The following is an 18,971-nucleotide window of genomic DNA, read 5'->3' as shown; positions in this document are numbered from 1 at the left end:
TGGGTCTTGTGAAAAATCACCACTGAGCTGGGAAAGTGAATCTCACTTTATTACTATCTTTGGCCTTTCTGACTGGAAATCTTTACTGAAGGTAGCTGTTCTGACATCAGCCCACACTCTCTTTTTCCAAGCCCAGCTTGTTACATGTTTATATCCCTTCACTCTTCTACCTGCTATTTATTCCCTAGGGGACTTGTCTATTTACAAGTTCATCCAACAAACTAATTCAAGTAGATGGGCCGGGGTGAAAAGTATTCTGGATTCTGGATCCAACCCCATAGCTTGTTGCCCAATCTTTGGCAAGCTGCATGTGTGTTGTGGGCCTTAATTTTTGCATCTATGAAATGGGAAAGTTATGCTAAGTAACTTTCAGTACTTTTTGTTAGTAGGCTAATTGTTAACTTTTTTTTTTCACCATAAGCGTTTTTAAATTTCTCAAAGAAGGGAAGCTGATGCTAGTTGAAGTTGGGGTGGGGCTTCAGGTCAGGAGATCACACGTGTTTTGACGGCCCCGGAGGCTAACAATACTGAAGTCTGGGGTACTATGAATTTCAGCAAAGATTGCTTGTGTCTGCTATTGTTCCTATCATTTATAATGTGCAAACGTGGGCTGGTTTTCAAATAGGCTTAGGCCCAGGTTCTCCATCTACAGAGATGTGCAAGCAATGGGGAACGGAAGGGGTGGATAGCCTTTTCACACTAAGCATCCATTTTCCCTGATGTGCAGTGGTTACTGAGAAGTTGGAGAGGTTCACTTACTCCATCATTTGCAGGTTCGTGCCACTGCAGTTTGGGAATCCGAAACAATTGACAGATTTCAACCACTGGAGCTGCAGCAGATGGAAGAAGATCTCTGGCTAGGGAGGATTTGCAGTATTTGCATGGCAGGTCATTTTGTCTGAATTACCAGAAAAAGCCATATATCTAGCAGAGAGAGAGAGAGAGAGAGAGAGAGAGAGAGAGAGAGAGAGAGAGAGAGAGAGAGAGAGAGAATGCAAGCCAGTATCTAGTCACATTAGAGTCTCGATGACCTGAAATCAGGGGCTGGTTTTAGTCTTACTTTTTGATTGCCTAGTGGTCGTTATGTGGTGACTTAGCTTTATGACCTTAAGGCAATTATGAGGAGTTGGGAAATGGATGGGCACGCCTGCATAGGCTTCTTCTCTGGCATAAAGCTCTTCTCTGAATAGACTATCCTTCAACTTGGACAACATTGCCTATCCTCAGGATGGCAGTTCCGTTTTGGTGTAGCCGTGATAAACACCATGACAAAAAGCAACGTGTGGAGGAAGCAACTGATTACAGTCCATCATGGAAGCCAGGGGAAGAACTCAAGGCAGGAGCCAACCAAGACCACGGAGGATGCTGCTCGCTAGCTTGCTCTTAAGTTCACATGAGGCTATTTTTTCATTACAAGACCAGCTGCCCAGGGTTGGCACCATCCACAGAGGGCTTCACCCTCCCACATCAATCAGTAATTAAGAAAATGCCACACAGACACATTCAGAGGCCAATCTGATGGAGGCAATCTTCAATCAAGGTTCCCCCTTCCCGGGTGTGTCAAGTTGACAACCAAGATTAGTTCTCACAGTAGTGTCCTGTTTACTGTCTCTTATACGGATCAAATACATTTAGTTTTGAGGTCACACTCCCTGTCTGATTTTTAAAACACCAGCTGGGCGTTGTATACTCTTTTTGCTGTATTCTTCTTCCTGGAATAAGAAATGGTCAAGTCTGCACTTCTCTCTGGATCACATTTGGGCCTGAAATCCCTGTAGGACAAAGTCATAGAATTTTGGCAGAGTTTCTCCCATTGGCTCACCTTTTCATCACCCTGCACTGGGCTTTGGTAGCTGTCTCCCAGGTCTTGTATGCATCTAAGACTTCCATAACGTAACCTCAACCCTGCTTTCCACATAGTACTTCTGTTAAACCCGTTGGAGAGCATAGTGCTTTCTACAAGCCAAGTGCTCAGTTTCCTCTACCAATGCAGCCTCGTACCATTAAGACACAAGGACTCAAAGGGTGAGGGGAACATCATGACACTGCCTGATCATATTCATTGTGGGTCCAAGAGGATACGGTAACAGTTTTCACCAGCTGGAGAACATAGCTCTCTGCCCTATGAGTGTGCACTGATTTACAAGGATAAAGCAATTGGGATGGTGCCGTTCAATCTACTGCATTAGAGGCACTTGTTCTATAAAGGAAGATTTGGGAATAGGACTTTCTCGGGTCTTCCATTGCACAGCTTTGCTCCCTGCCATTCACATTGAGGCACACTTGGAGACTGAAGATAGAAGATAAACATAGATTGAAGTCACTGGCCAGAGCCTGGGATGTGGGCCTCTCCTTTGGCAGGAATCAAAATACTGACTGAAGAAGGGGTTCATCAGTGTGCTTTGCCTTTATGTTTTAAAATAGATCATATTCGCTGTGTGTCCAGATGGATGTGGTAACAGCTCTTGCCAGCTGGAGAAGATAGCTCTCTGCCCTCTAGTTGCTAAAAACTAATGTTGTGTGGTTCTCAGGCCCTGAAGGATCCCACCTTGGCTGCCAGGAAGGATTTCCAGAGGGAGGCCGAGCTGCTCACTAACCTGCAGCATGAGCATATTGTCAAATTCTATGGGGTCTGTGGTGATGGGGATCCACTCATCATGGTCTTTGAATACATGAAGCATGGAGACCTGAACAAGTTCCTCAGGTAAGACAACCACCTTGCCCCTCTTTCTCAGTTCCATTCGCCTTTGGAGTCTTCTCTGTGGTCAGAAATGATACTTGCCACTGTGAGCACAAGTCAGGATGACTTCCCTTCCTTTTCCTTCCTTCTCCCATCCCATTCCAACCCTTCTCTCTCTCTCTCTCCGCCCTCCCCATCTTTGATACTTTCTGGCTTCACACTTACTATGTAGCTGAGAATGGCCTTGAACTTCAGCTCCTCCTGCCTCCATTCTCCTGCTCTGGGATCTCAGGTGTACACTGCTATAACCGGCTATGTGGTGCTGACAATGGACCTTGAGGCTTTATGTATGCCAGGCAAGCAGTTTTTAAGGAGAGCTACATCCCCAGACCTAACCATTTTATTCTCATGTGTTATCACCTTGACAGATGGACTTGATCTTTTGGTTCATGGTGAGACACCTGCACTTTTCTTCTTGGCTCCCAGACAGACTGAGAAGGAGAAGAATAAAACATGGGGTATATATCCCTTGTTGATCCCATATCGAGATTCACAAACCCTGATTCTAGAACTACCTACTCTTTTGCCCCAATGTGGTAAAAATCTCACTTGCTAAGTGAGATTAATATCTCATATCCATCCTGAAAAATCCCACAACTATAGATATTTTGATGACGAATGTGATGTCATCAAATTGTAAACTCATCAGAAAGTAAAGATGCTTGATAAAGAAAGGGCATTTTGTATTCAGGTAAATTCTGTCAGCCTCCAGACTTATAGAAAGGAAAGGGAAAAGTCAGACTTGGCAGAGTCTTCAGATCTCTCCTTAGGATTTGGATTTCCAAAGAATGGCTCTGGAGATACACAAGATTGTCTAACTCTCTGGAACCTGAATTCATAATGAAATTGATTCCTGGAGAACTCAGTCATTAGCATAAGAGACATGGGGTTTATCTTAATTATAACTGGGTCAAGTTATAAGTGTTTCATGGAGTTGTTGCTAGAAGTATTACATGGCAATATGTATATAATGCCTGCATGCATTTTGCATGTAACTAGGTACTGAACCAAGAGTACTATTGTAAAAGTCACTACTACTATTATTACTTTATACAATCATGGTAGCTTCCAGTCTAGATGATACCATAGTTGCGTGTGCAGAATCTTACCGTGTGCTTCTTTCCTCTGTCCTAGTTTGAACCTCAATGTGTTCTCCAGGAGTACAGCTGATTCTCCCACCTCAAGTACAGCAAAAGGGCTCAACAAAGCCCCCATTGATCCCTTAGTATCAAGGAAAGATGAAGAAAATGAAGTCGAAGAGGGAGAAGCAGGGACAGGAAAGAATGAAGGCTAGGGCAGAAGAAACACAAAGGAATAAGAAAACACAAACCAAAAGAGATAGTAACATTTCTTATTGTTGTGACCAACTACTTGACAAGAGTCCACTTAAGGGCAGTAGGATTAATTTTGACTCACAGTTCGAAAGGATACAGTTCATCACAGCAGCAAACATGGTGCTGGCACGTGAGGTCAAATCATATTGGCAGTCAGGAGTAGAGAGTGTTTGGAGCAGAAAGAGTTTGAGTTATAAATTATACAATACCCCCATATCAGTGACAGCACACTACTTCCTTTAGCAAGGGTTCCCTTCTCAGGGTCTTCTAACCCCAGGGTTCCATTAGTAGAGCCCAAACTTTTAGACACATGAATCTCTGGAAGTACTTTATGTTTGAGTCACAATAGATACAGATGACAAGAAGCTGTGTCTGCACTGAATCACTCACCCCTTGATTCTCTGTGTCAGGAACATAGGAAGAACTTAGTGATCCTTCTGTGTCTGTCTTTGGACTCGCTTCCTGAAGACAGCATTGGGAAGTCTATTGAAATTAAGGTCAACAGTTTCTCCAGGCATTTTTGTGTCAACTTGACACCCAGATTCTCAGGGGTTACCCAGACTCTCACCCATCTTCCTAGACTCTGTTAATCAAGTCTAAGCTTTTCCAAAAACTCCATGCTGAAAGCCTGGCTCACAGCAACTCTTGCTAGGAGCTGACTTAACAGGCTGCTCTCCCAAATGCCCGCTTAACCCTCAGGGTCAGTTCTGCCTATTAGCGTGTCTCCTGGTTGGTGGTGTTTGGGACCCGCAAGAGTCTGTTCTGGTATACTAGAGTGGGAACTGGCTTCCTGACTTGAACCTGGCTAGCTGATGCAGCTGTTTTTCTAAGAAGGGGGAGGGGGAAGCCCACCAAAGATAATAAACAGTGTGCTCCTATTTAACGGTGCCTTTCAGTGGAAATTGGAGAAGCAGTAAAGCAGGCTGGGCCTCCCTGTATACCAGGGCTCGTTGGTCCTTCACTTCATAAATAAGGGCCCTGGCTGAGGTTATGGCTCATTGGGCTTTCTGCAGGAAAGAGTGAACACTAAAAGTGACCGATCTGACAGGGCGCGGTGTTATCATAACACAGCCAGGCTTAAATTTAGCATGGAGGAAGTGTTGAGCCCCCAAGACCTCTTCTCTATAGTCAAAGTGTTTCTTTATCCTGCCTTGCTTTTGCTGCTGTGGAGTGGTTAGGGGTGTGGAGGTAGCCTTATGCCACTTACAGCTGGGGGCTGCACACAGCTTGTCAGCAGCATCAGCACTGGGAGCTTGTCATAAATGCAAATGAATGAACACTGCCTGGCCAATCAGAGCTTCAAGGGGTGGAGCCTTAAAAGCTATTTAAAATCCTTTCTCATGCCCCTTTTGGCGGCTCCCCTTTATAATCATAGATAATAATTTGCAGTATGTCCCCTGACTGCCATATAGCTATTCTGAGATATCTATGACTTTGGTTGAGCTTTCTGATCATTTTGTGCCTCAATTTAAAAAAAAAATCAGGCTAGGAAGATTAAAACAATATCTTTAAAACTATCAGAATAGTGCTTGGCACAGAGTAAGGGTTAGTGGTTACTTTATTAATTATTCTATAGTAACCACCTAGCACCTGGGAAGACCCTGCGAAGTGGTAATAGGGAAAGAGAATTTGTTCTCTACCATTTGAGTATGCCTACGTCATCTTAGTGGGGACTTTGTAGTTTCACCCATAGCCATACCTAAAATCATTTGGGTAGGGACAGGCAGCTTGGATATGAATTTCCTTCATTTCTGAAGGATGGTCTAGAGCCCTGAAAAACCTCAAAGTCTTTACCTCTGATATGCTAAGTTCTCTCTGTTCCTCCCACCCTTTCTTCCTTACAGGGCCCATGGGCCAGATGCGATGATCCTTGTGGATGGACAGCCACGCCAGGCCAAGGGGGAGCTAGGACTCTCCCAGATGCTCCACATCGCCAGTCAGATAGCCTCCGGCATGGTGTACTTGGCCTCCCAGCACTTTGTGCACCGGGACCTGGCCACCAGGAACTGCCTAGTTGGAGCCAACCTTCTAGTGAAGATTGGAGATTTTGGCATGTCCAGGGACGTCTACAGTACTGATTACTACAGGGTAAGGAGGGTTTCCCAGCTGCAGGACTCAGTTGCTGAGCTAGTGCCTTGCTTACATGTCTGTCATTGTCCATTTACCCTGTCACTATGGTGCAAATGTATGCACACGCATGCTCACCAGTGCACTCAACAGTTCTCTTTCAGCCACTCCCGCATCTTGGCATATCAGCTTATTATTATCATGGTAGGCCATTCTTCCTTCCTCTTTGACATTAGACTAAACTCTGTCTATACATCTCAATAATCTTCACATTATGTTCCTACTGTTTCACAGTTTATTCTTTATGCAAACAGAGTTGAATACATATAGCTGTATGTTCAAATGCACACCCAGATAGTCAGACTTGGTGCTATGTCAATATTCCAACCCATCCCCTAATCTAGACTCATTCACAACATGTTTTATTCTCTGGAATTTCCTCATGATCATATGAGGGCAATCTTGCTTCAAAAGGTAGCTCTTTATGGAAAGTAGAACCCAAGTACACTAGAAGTAGCTATTACATAATCCCTACTGGCTTTGGAAAAATGAGAAAAGTGAGGCATTTTGTCTATTTCTGGCTTTGAATAAAGGATGATATTAGGCTTATTATGAGGAAGTTTTATTTGCATACTGTTATCTACCTCCTATTACAAGATCAAATTTTGCTTCCAGAATCATGGTTTACTCTCATTTTGAGGGAATCTCTTCATTGAGTTTTTCTGTGTTATATGACAAAGCTAAAGTTAAATGGCCATGAATATCACTTTTTCCAGAAAGAGAAGCATGGGTACAGCTTGATACCCCCAGACCCACAGATGGTTCATTGTCATTGGGACATACCTTTTTCTGCGATAAGGAAGATTTATGTTGCTTATACTGGGACTCACCTGTAATCTCAAGAGTTGGAAGGTTGCAGCAGGTGGATCTAGAGGTTAAGGCCAAGCTACACAGAAAGAAATCTCTACAAGGGAAAAAATAAAAAGCAAAGAATTAAAATATGGAAGTCTTACTTTGAGCACTTTGCCTAAAAGAAGGGTTTAGATTTGCGATATAGGAGACAGAAGGACAATATTGTGGAGCAGAGAGTGTATTTACTGGTGATATATGAACAAAATACCATAGACCATGGGCGGTGTGATAATACAAAACTATATCTCAACTTTCAAGAGGCCCATGCATATTCCATATCTGGTAAAGATTGACTCTATAGTTGTTAAATGGCCTTCTTGTTGTATATTCCTTGGTAGAAGGGGCAAAAGATCTCCAAAGGTCCCTTTTATGAGGTCACTAAATCTAATGAAGGTTAATGATTTAATGGCCTCTAACAAATGTCTACTTCCAGACCTGCTCCTATGCCATCACTTGCCATTCTCCTGCTATGAAGCACATGTTTATTTTAGCTTGGGGACTAAGGAAACAAACATTCAGTTCATAGCAAGAGAATGGGAGCCAGTTGTCTGGTCCAGGTAGGAAAGAAATGATCACATTGTAAACTATTATGATCCTGTTGGCCTGATCTTGGTAATCCAAGAGGGTAGAAATTAGGTCTGGCAAGTATACACTTGTTTAAATGGTCCTGGTGACTTTGTGATGCATGATTGATCAATCACTCAGATGTGACACTGATTACTCAAGGAACTCCACTTTAGTAACAGCGCAGAGGGACTTTTAGAAATGCCTTTAGAGCTGCAGAGTGTCTTGTTCATGGTTCAGCCAAAGGACGGCAAGTGGCATGCTATCATGAGCACACAGGAGGCAAAATAAACCAAAAGAAACCAAATCAGGAGAAAGTGTCCTCAGCAACGTGGCCAGCCTTACCCGCTCACCATACCAAGTATCTCCAGAAAAAGGAATGGGAACATGATGTAGCAAATCCACAGGCTGATGGTCAGGGAAGACCTGTTAGGATACACTGAAGCATAGTCTTTAGCATCTAGACCATTCTCCCCACCATGGTATGTGGGTCATAAAGCATAGCTGAAGTCTGCACCATTTAATTGCCTTCTACTCTGTATAATGGACTATTCTTTCGTGACTGGATGAACTCAGATCCATTGTAGGGATGATGAAAGTAAGGGAAGCTTTCTGCTTTTTGTTTGTTTGGATTTCTTTTTCTGGGCAGGGAAGATATTGAATTAGTCTTTGTTGGTCTCTCTGGACTCTACCAGGTTTTAGGAAAACATACCATACTAGAACATACAAGCTGATATCTGAAATTTGCTGGGGTTTTTGGGGTGTGCTTAATATTTTCTTCTTTGATTTAAAGGTAATAAATAAATAAATAAATAAATAAATAAATAAATAAATAAATATTAAGAAAGAGTACACTCCAGAAGGTGTACCTTTATTGTTGCCCTACCAGCCATTGACTTTACTCTTACACCTAGGAAAGTATCAAGGAATAAATCCATCTCATTTCTTTGGGTATCAGGACAGATTTGAGGAAGTGAGGTCAATGGAAATTGTCCACAGTCCAGGTATCTTGAATTCCATCTTCATGAGCTCTAAGTCAGGCTGTTAGCTGAAGCTAGCTACCTTGGAAATATATGTCTTTTGTTTCAAAGAAGTATGAAGTAGGAAAGAATAGCTATTTCAGTGAAATTCAACTCTGCCAGTAGGTAAACTACAGTGGCCACACTGAAAGACAGATTGTAAAATCTCTTTATACTTGTTTACCCCCATGCCTTGAGGTATGCTTAACCTCCCCCCCACACACACACACATACTCCAAATCTTTTGAAAAATGAAAAACAGGAATATATATGCCTGAGGTCACAGAAATATCCTGAAAGTCTTATCCTCTTTGGAAGACATGATTGTTACTAAAGAATTCTTGGTCAGCTATGTTCACTCCCTAATGTTTAGCCATTATCAGCACCATGTGCTCAATGCTTCAATTCAATGTTCTTAGTTTGAAAATTAGGACAGAAATATTTACTCGGCAGAGGTATGTTTATGTTAAGCAAGCAACTTAGCTTGTGTGAAGCGCCTGTAATGTAATACTTGCTAGACAAACTATTGCTTTTACTGTCTCCTCAGCACTCCTTACACCCAAAGCAAGAACGCTCTGGGATAGTCTCATTTCCAGATGTGATTCTTGGATCAGGAAGAGGAACTCCTGACCGCTGGAAAATAAACTAGGCTCATATAGCTGCCCCGAAGGAGGAGGGTTAAGATGATCACCTCGAGGAAAATTCCAGCCCAAGGTTTCAACTTCCATAGAAACAGTGGGTCATCGGCATTGCCCTTCTTTCTGGCTAGTGTTTGTTTGCTCTTGCTTCCAGAGCATAGAGCTGTGCCTATATTTGAGAGATTTATGCAAGACTTTCTTGTTCAGTATACACTTGCTAAGGCTCGAAGGAATGTGGTAATTTGTCAGAGAGACAGAACACCATGAAGGATGCTATCTGTAACCCAGGTCAAATTTGCTTTGCTCTACTATTCTTGATTACTAGGACCAAGAGCTTGCTGACTACTCAACGTGCTGACTAATGTAGATAAACAGATAATTTAGGTGTTTGTGCACATGAACGTGTGCATGTGCATTCCAGGTATGTCTGTGTTAATGCATGTGTCTGTCAGCCTGGGCTTGCTTGCTCTGTGAAGATTCTAGAATTCACACAGGAGGTCAGGATTAGAAGTAAAGATAAGATCCACCTTATATTTTTTCCTTTCCCTTTTTAATTTCTTAAAACAAAGAGGTGCCATCTGGCTCAAACATAAGTGGTATGCAAATGATTTACAGAGGTGAACTGCCAAATTTCCTGTTACACATTTAGATTGAGAAAAAACAAACATGCCCACACCAAAGCAGTGGAGCAATTTCTTGTCTTCTTACAATGGGCTGGAAGGTAGCCACCTTTTCTTCCTGTGGCTCATTGATGCTTCCAAGAGCACCTGTAAACAGTCTTTGACAAAGGTGGTTTAGTAGACACTATGATTACTTTCTTAGATCTTCAGAGAACTCAAGGATATTGATGATCTGATTTATAGTTAAATAAAATTTCAGACATCCCAAAGAGGAGCAGTTTGAGACTCCAGAGTAGACATATTTTCCGGTGTGTCCATTGGTGAAGAGGGTAGTTCATTGAGATCTGGAAAGGGCAGGACTAGAGGGGATAGATTCTGTGATCCACAAAACCCAAATGAATTGACTTTGCTGTGCCTCATGCATGGCACTTGGCAGAACTAACAGAATTATCAGTGTAGGAAAATAGTGTGTGTGTGTCTGTGTGTGTGTGTGTGTGTGTGTGTGTGTGTGTGTGTGTGTTTCAGGTTAAGCAGGAAATGGATTAGACCAGACCAGAAGCCCATAGACAGATACCCACCAGACCACCAGATACCCACCACTGATAAGCGATCCTTTGGTCATCATGATCAAACCTTTTCTAAACAAGTAGATGGATTGCCTGGGGAAAATGTCCTATAGAAACAAGCAAGAAGTGATCTGGATTGCCTGAGTCTAGGGTGTGTACTTTAGGTGAGAAGTGGGATTCTACCCATAAAGTAGGTCTGATGACTGGCAATGGATCACTGGGCTCCAAGATGAGAATTCTGGGACCAAGTTCTTAGCAACTCTTGAAGAGTTTAGGAAAAGCAGTCCATATGACATGGCATAGAATAGTTCATTCTATGGTGTCACAGTAGTCCTCACAATGATGAAAATAATGGGGATCCATTCCACATGAAGACACCAGTCACTACTGGGGATGCCAAAACGTGCATGCTGACAGGAGCCTTATATAGCTGTCTCCTGAGAGGCTCTGCCAGAGCCTGACAAATACAGAGGCAGATGCTGTCAGGCAACTATTGGACTGAGAACAGGGTTCCTAATGGAGGAGTTAGAGAAAGGACTGAGGTAGGTGAGGGGGTTTGCAAACCCATAGGAAGAACAACAACATCAACCAACTAGACATCCCAGAGCTCCCAGGAGCTAAACCACCAACCAAACAGTAGACATGGAAGGACCCATGGCTCCAGCTGCATATGTAGCAGAGAATGGGCCTTGTCAGGCATTAATGGGAGGAGACGTCCTTGGTCCTGGGAAGGCTTGATGCCCCAGTGTAGGGGAATGCCCAGGTAGGGAGGCAGGAGGGAGTGGCTGGGTGGCTGGGTGAGCACCTTCATGGAGGTAAGGAGTGGGGGGATGGGATGGGGGATTTCCAGAGGAGAAACTGGGAAAGGGGAAAACATTTGAAATGTAAATAAAGAAAATATCCAATAAAAGAAAAGAGAAAATAATAGACTCTTAGATTTGAAATATATATATTTCAAAAATGTTTTTATGTATATAAAACTTTGCCTTAGTCATGCTAAGCACTTGAGCCTTTTGAAGCCAGCTGGAATAAAAGAGGGACATAGAATAATGTTACTAATGAGGATGGACTAAACATGTGGTCATTACCTCCCTTCTTAATAGAATGAAATTTATACAAGGCACACACATATCTTAGGATGATAAAACAGCTTAATAAACATTAATCACTGTTACCATTATTAGAACTAACATACAAAAGCTTTCTCTAGTCTGGACAAAAAAAATTGCAAAGGTCTTACCTAATACAGGTTGATCACTACAACAAATAAGTGGGAAATACACAAGAGTCCAACACAAATCGAAGCTCATTTCCAGGACACGTGGCAGTATTTATGGGTGAATCTACCGGAGGTGTAACATTCCTCCACAAAGTCATGCAGGCCAACATGCTCTTTGCCTTACTGACCCTAAGCACTTGAGTCTTTTATAGCCAGTTGGAATAGAAGAGGGACATCTAATGTTAATTATGATAGATTTGGCATGGAGCCATCATCTCCCTTCTTAATAGAAAAAAATATATGTATATGTATAAGGGAAGCTGAGAGATGAAGTATAACAGTGTCTCAAATGGAAAAGAAGATTCTGGTGGGTAACCGACCATCTCAAGAGAAAGAAAAGGCAATATCTCTTCTAACATTCTATTCCAACAGGACATTCATACAAGGAAAGAGAAGACAAGATATTCTTCTATTGCTCCTTTACTCAGAATGCAAACTTCTGGTGCTCTCTGGAGTTTCCAAGCCATGGTGGACTTGGTCCACTGCCACAGAGGTGCTTCAGTTCACTACCCTGGAGAGCAAAAGGGTAAATTCACAGTGAACCACATCTTAAGGAACAGAAGGGAAAAGGAAGGATGTTTGACATCAACAGGACTCTCAGTTTATAAAAGTACATTTAGGACTAGAGATATGGTTCAGCAGTTCAGAGCACTGGGTCTTCTGCCAGAGAACTCAGCTTCAATTTCTAGCACCCACATGGCTCCTCATGTGGTCCATACCTCCTGTTTCCAGGATCTGATGGCTTCTCCCTGGCTTCTACACATACAACACACACAAGCAATGCACAGATGTACATACAGGCAAAGCATTATATAAAAATAAAAAGCAATGTTTAAAAGAAAAGAAAACACATGAAGGAGAGAAACGGAAGACAGACTGACTGTAGAAGCTTGGCTTACAAACCTATGGCAATTAAGGAAGACAACAGAATGTGCTTCAAATTTTAACTGATTTCCATACCCACACTACCAAATCTGCCTACTGTAGGGGTAGGTCCTTCACGAAACTCAGAGAGAGTTTAGGTTTAGGGTTCACACATGGATTTGAGCGACTCTACAACATCCTGAAATTATGAGAGTGGTTCTCATGGGTTTTTCATTTGATTTCATCTTCTGTGGAGTCGGAGTTTTCCAGAGAATCCTAAAGGAGTTTATGACCCACACAGATTACTCTATTGCGTTACCAGAGAAAAAGTAGGAGTGCAGGGCTACTCCGACTTGAGGGCTGGGGAGGGAAGCCATGATGTTATTGTAATTGAGACCTGAGGTTAGAACAGGGTCTACTTGACCAGAATGTTCTTTCCAGTTTTATAAACAGTGAGAATGGTGGCTGATTCTGAGTCACCTGAGGTAAAAGCCAAAACACTCTCTGTGTCTTGATTATGTGTTTTGTATTATCAATTGGAAAGAGGTCCTTTGATGAGAGTCAAGTGGCTAACAGGGTGCTGAGCAGAGACAGCAGTCTATGAAATGACTTGGTATTTGCTTTTACCTTTAAAATCTAGTGATGTCAATTAAAGTCAACTGACTTTCATAATCACAGGTTGACATCATGTTCCTTGCTCAATGTTGGTATTTTGGGAGGCCCATCTAGCAACAGACACACTTTCTTCTCTACTGCACTGGTTATGTGTTCTGAAGAGGAGTGTGGATGAATTCTAATGAGTGCATGGATAACAAGCTGTTGTTGATGTCAGTCTTACTGTGTAGCCACAATGGGTTTTCTCACATGGATTCTCATATTAAGCATCTCAGTCCTACCCAGCAACCTGGAAAAATGGAAAGCCTTACCCATCAGAGGCAGAAATTGTGCTTCCTAGTTTACTTTCTGATGGGAGCTGGTCCTCATCATAAGGAGCAATCTCAAGTTTGGTCTTGACCAATCACATAAGTTGATCCTCTAGAGGTAGAAATAAGGTTGGGAGCTGCTGGGGTTGGACAATTACTCAATCCATGCCATTTTAGTTGGAAACCTAACAGAGTGAGGGAGCCATTCTTCATCACCTGGTATGTCAAGCAAGACTATGGATACCAGACTGATAATCAGTAGAAAAAGTATTGGCAGCTGTTCAGACAGGTCCTTGAGGGATACTGATTTCATTAGAAGGGATTTGTCACTGGCTATAGGCATTGGGTTCTTCTGAATAGACCCCGGAAATCAAGGAAGGAAAAAGACACTGACAGTCAAAAGGTGAACCCCTTACAAGTCTTTCTAGTGACCAGACCCTTTGATGAGCCTCATTGTGCTTTGACTGCTTTGAATCCATTCTGTTCCTATGTATACAGAGCAAAACAGTGAAGATTTGTGGCCCATTCTAGCCTGTTTATTAGGGATAATTCTAGACTTCTTTAGGGAAGTTACAAAGATGGTAGACTTATCATTAGTCCTCCATCTAGTTTCCCTACTTCAGAACCATGACACCTTTGTCAAAATAAGAATTTACAATGGCAAGCACTGTTTATTCAACTTCAGAATGTTTGGAATTTTTTTCAGTTTTCTACTATCATTCTTACAATCCCAGGATCCCAAGATACCACATTCATGCAACTAATTCTTTAACAACAGTGGTACTGCTGGTGTACCTGTATTGGGGCTCAGGATCCATCAAATGAACCAGCTCTCTTGCAATGCAAAGGTGTAGGGTTACTAAGAAACCCTAAACCCTATGTTGAGGGTAACTATGCTGTGACTCCAACTTTCACCAAGAATTCCTTTGAAATTATTCAGTTCTGAATAACCTAGAAGCCATATGTGGACAAAATATTAGTTAATTTTCTCTGGCTAGGTTTGGAATAGAAGGCAAGAGGAAGGTAGGGGACCTCCTTAGATCCCACAGTGCTTGGATTGTTTCCACATCTGTTCATTTCTTCAGTTCTGGTATAGGGTATATAGCTCATTAGAAGACATGGCACAGAGTGGACTTCTCTGCAGACAGGTGCTGTAATATAGTTACTTGAGTGAATTTAGAGAAGCAACTTAAATGCTAATACCTATTAATCTGTGCAAAGCTGCCAAGAGAATAGAACACAAAGGAGGGCATCAGTAACTAATTATAGTAGGAATTGCAACCTCTCTTCCTCGATTAAAGCTAGTGGATCTGCACACTCATTATCTATAAAATAACAGACATTGTAGAAATATAGACATCTAGTGAAGGATGGGAGTGTTATTTAGAACTTGTTGGGATCAGTGACTGCTCTGTGTCTATCAAGACATCACATTTATCTGTAAAATGTCGAGCTTGATCTGTGGTTCTATATTTTTTTGTCATCTTTTGTCTTCTGTGGGGATAAATTCTTCATATGATCATAAGAGAGAAAGAGACTGAATTTCTGTCCAATAGGTGAGAGGCACAGACAAAAGGAAAAGAAAAATCCAGTTACTTTATCTTCTACTATTGCTTTGACTCTGTTCAAACATGTTTGTTTTCCCAGCCTCTTTTCCTCTTCCTACTGAAATTAGAAAACTACTTTGATTTTGGATATAGGTCTTTTTTCATAACTACTAGATCTAGTTGGTGCCCAAGGTTTAGTTTTGGGTGTGCTCTGCTCTTTGGAACATCTAAGATAGGCTAGCAGGGTAAAGGATTGGCTACAGAATATTTTCCAGGAATTGGGGTTACCTAAATCTTTCTTGCATCTATATACCCTGACACTGTCTTCCTTCCTAGAAAATTCTTTACCTCATTTCAATCTAGTAGAATAGCATGGGTAGCTATTGCAGTCCAAGCACTCTATAAAAGGCAAAAGTGGTCATAAGAAAGGCTTTGTTTTTTTATACCTTGGGATATTGTGATATAAAGAGGCATGGTGACCAGGAAGTTAAACTGCAAACAAGTGGACTCTAACAGTGAGGAACTTGTTTAGGACATTTGCTTCTCAGTGGCCTAAAGAATACTGTCTTAGGGAGAATTCTTCAATCTTTGATTATGGGCACTTTATACCCATTGACGACTGTGTGGCTAGAAACCCAGATTTCATCACTGTGTTGACTACTGATGTGGAACAAATCTCTTTCTTGCATATGCTCAAAGATGATTGTTTGTAAAGTACCAATCTCCTGCCTTTCTCTCCATCACCTGGACTTTATCACCTTAATCTCACAAGTGTGGTCTATCCAAATACCAACTTTTTTTTTCACTGAACGCATGCTTGGCTGAGACTCTGCGGGTTTACTGAAGACTTCTCCTGGTGCAGGTATAAAGGTCTAGGACCCAGTTCAGTCATTAAGTCATGTTGGAGACATCAATTTTTTTAGTACCTTCAACTGTCAGGTCATAGAGTTGAATGGGGCTTTTCAGTATTTTTTCATATCAGTAAAACTTTCCCTCCAAATAGAACTCAGTAACACAGATATGCAGACAGATAAACAGACACATGGGACATTAGGAATCTGTCTTCTTTGATAGGAGGAGTTGATGAACAGTCTTTGGCAGTCATATTGAGTTAGAACGTACTGGTCCAGATAAGGGACCGTGAGACTCTGTACCACAAGTAGCAGAAGAGAATTAAAGGTACACCAGAATATCACTGGGACTCAGAGAGGGGAACTGAAGGCTGCAGCTGAAGTCATTGCCATGTTGGACCTTAGAAGCGAGTAACTGTAGTTGTGGGTTAGCATACATTTTGAAAAGTGCATTTTTTAGGCCACCCAGTCCCTTCTATGTTCTAAGAATTTTAGAAATAAATGAGAAATGCCAGCTCCTTCAACTTGAAAGAAGCACACCTCAAGTGGGACCCTTAAATGTCACCTCTGTCGCCCTCATGGCCCCAGGCAGGCTGGCATCAGCACCATCCCAGGCAGATAGCCTGTTGGCTTTCTTCCAGGGCTGATGAGATTTCTTTCTCAGGTTTCCCCACTTATCCATTCCAGCTGTGGCAAAGGATGTGATAACCAGGGAGCACTCTGAGTCTTTTTAATTCTTAACACTATTTAGAAGTGTGACTGACATTCTTAATCATCTCTATCCAGAATTCTACATGTTTCAAGGCAAGCCTATCTATCTAGCCTATCTATCTTCTGGCTCCAGTGCAGAAAACTGACATATACTATAAAATAATATTATAACTACTCAGAAAAACTAAGAAGATTAGGGTGATCAAAATGACTGTGCATTTCACATAGGTAACTGGTTATATTTTGTTTATCTTGACTGACAAGAGAACCAGTGGAGTGAAACCTGTGCCCCTGCTTTGCCCTGCTGAAAACGATGTTCTGAGAGCAGTTTTCCAGTGATCTTGATGCAGTCTCATCTCTCTGAGAGATTGAAACCTGGTTGTTCTCTCCCATCAAGGAAGGTGGTGCGTGAGTGGGATGGACATTAATATTGCTTGCCTGTCTCCATGGGGACAAGACAGGGAAGAGGCTCTAGGAGAAAATTCCAAGAACAGGAGGGATGTTTTATTGAAGCCAATTATGATGAGGGGAAGCAGGCTGAAGGAGGCCATGGAGTGTGGTGAAGAGTCCCTAGTTTCTCTCCCCAGGGTGGTGATAGATGTAAGAAGACAGCCACCATTTTCCTTCTGAAGTGCAAAAAGCCTTTTGTTTACTGAGACCAACTGAATATATAACATACAAAAAAAAACCCCACATAAATTTCCATACAAATATCTTCCCTACGAGCTGTAATTAAGATATTTGCATGTAAAGAGAACAGTGTATTCCCTTGACTCCCTCCTGGTAGGGAATTGTGTTTCTCTCATAATCCACATATCTCAAGAATATGCGAGTTGTCTGACAAAACAAGATGAGGAAGAGGAGGAGCTGGAGAACAGGGGATCTGGTCAATGCAGCAACTTGTTCCTCCCCTCCTCCTCCTCTATATCCCCAGAGTTAGCCTACCACATAGGACCAAACCAGAGGTAGGGAGATCTGTTGCTTAAGGAAAGGCGAGCTGAGTGCTCACCAAATCCTAAATCAGGCTGTATACATTTGAATCTTCAAGCTCCTGCTTAGAGCTATTCAAACTCATGGAACGTACTTAAATTCTCTAAGCCTCAGATCCCTTATCCGAGAAAGAAAAAAAAAAGGAGCATGAGGGAGAACAATTTCTTCTTTTGTGTGGATTAAATAAGATAATGTATGCAAATTGCCTGGTACCTATTAGGCACTCAATAGATGGTTATTATCATTCCATGTAAGTGAATAAGGGAGAAATTATATATAAGAAATTTTAAATAAGTTACATGCCAAAGTATTTCCTATGTTAAGTCTTTGGTGCCAGATCCTGAAATTAAAGGAGAGAAGAGTCTACTTAAGAGAACTCTGAGAGATAGAAAACAAAGTCACTCACCATGCCATCTCCTTCCTGTTCAAGCTAGTCTACTGGAAGCCAAGGAGAAAGGGGAAGCATATCAATCAGCGAGGGACTTCCTCATTTTGAAAGTTTTAACTTCAACCAAGTACTATTTGCAAATGAAACCTTGAGCTTTTCAGAAACAGAGCTGCACTCTTCAGGCTTCCTGCCCTGTCAGTCTATTTCTTGAGTATTTCAATGGTATATGTGCTCTGGTACCTTGAGAAAAGAACTGAAGCTAACTGAGGTCTCACCTACTTTTCTCTTCCCCTTTGTGATTATTCTGCTCCTTTTCATATCCTGAGGTCATAGATATTGAAGATCCTTTGTACTGTGTTGGTTGGGTATAATTGCTTTTACTCCTATGCTCCCACTGAAGATCCTACCTAAAGGCAGTATTGATACCCTGATAAATAGTGGCACAGGATTAGTGAATGTGTTGAGTAGGGATGAGTAATATTCCATCTCTCTTAACTCTGACAACCACCATGACACCTTGTCTACATCTTCTCCTCGACTGATTGACTTGCTTCAGCCTCTACAATCCGGTTGGGTTTTAAATCTTTGTATTTAGTCATTTTTTTCCAGTCTCTCAATCGTCAGCTTCCTAATATGTATGTATGTATGTATGTATGTATGTATGTATGTATGTATGCATGTATGTATGTATATATTTAGATATATATTCATGTATATGTCCAATTTGTCTTCTGGAAGACCAAGGAGAAAGAGGAAGCATATCAGTCACTAAGGGGCTTCCTCATTGTGAAGTAATTGTTGGCTTTAATCAAGAACTATTTGCAAATAAAACTTTGAGCTTTTCAGAAGCAGAGTTATGTATGTATGTATGTGTATATATGTACATACATATATATACATATATAATAGATTCATGTTCTTGAGTCATTCTGTGCTATATCTCTCTGAGAATATTCCT

At 41.7% G+C, this 18,971-nt stretch overlaps 1 protein-coding gene and 1 long non-coding RNA gene across 7 annotated transcripts in view; one reads left to right on the top strand and one right to left on the bottom strand.

The window, feature by feature from the left end:
- Ntrk3 (neurotrophic receptor tyrosine kinase 3) overlaps window positions 1-18,971 on the top strand; it is a 387,384-nt gene that overhangs the window by 311,985 nt on the left and 56,428 nt on the right. For 4 of the 6 annotated variants that reach the window (XM_063287704.1, NM_019248.2, NM_001270655.1 and 1 more), the window contains 2 exons: window positions 2,532-2,704; window positions 5,919-6,162. In XM_063287704.1, coding sequence (XP_063143774.1) covers window positions 2,532-2,704; window positions 5,919-6,162 — 417 coding nt within the window. Of the gene's footprint in view, window positions 1-773; window positions 994-1,227; window positions 1,460-2,531; window positions 2,705-5,918; window positions 6,163-18,971 lie in introns of those variants that run through there. The other 2 variants (XM_039109638.2, XM_039109631.2) reach the window with 2 other exon arrangements.
- Window positions 2,699-10,745, bottom strand: LOC120099861 (uncharacterized). Its single transcript, XR_005499254.2, has 3 exons — window positions 10,492-10,745; window positions 7,032-7,105; window positions 2,699-4,557 (listed from the first exon to the last, which is right to left on the bottom strand). It is a non-coding gene; the product is annotated as an uncharacterized LOC120099861 (long non-coding RNA).

This window comes from Rattus norvegicus, chromosome 1, assembly GCF_036323735.1.
Source record: "Rattus norvegicus strain BN/NHsdMcwi chromosome 1, GRCr8, whole genome shotgun sequence".
NCBI classification, from domain to species: Eukaryota; Metazoa; Chordata; class Mammalia; order Rodentia; family Muridae; genus Rattus; species Rattus norvegicus.
The sequence above is the reverse complement of the archived record's forward strand: the minus strand, read 5'-3'. Positions and strand labels throughout refer to the sequence as shown.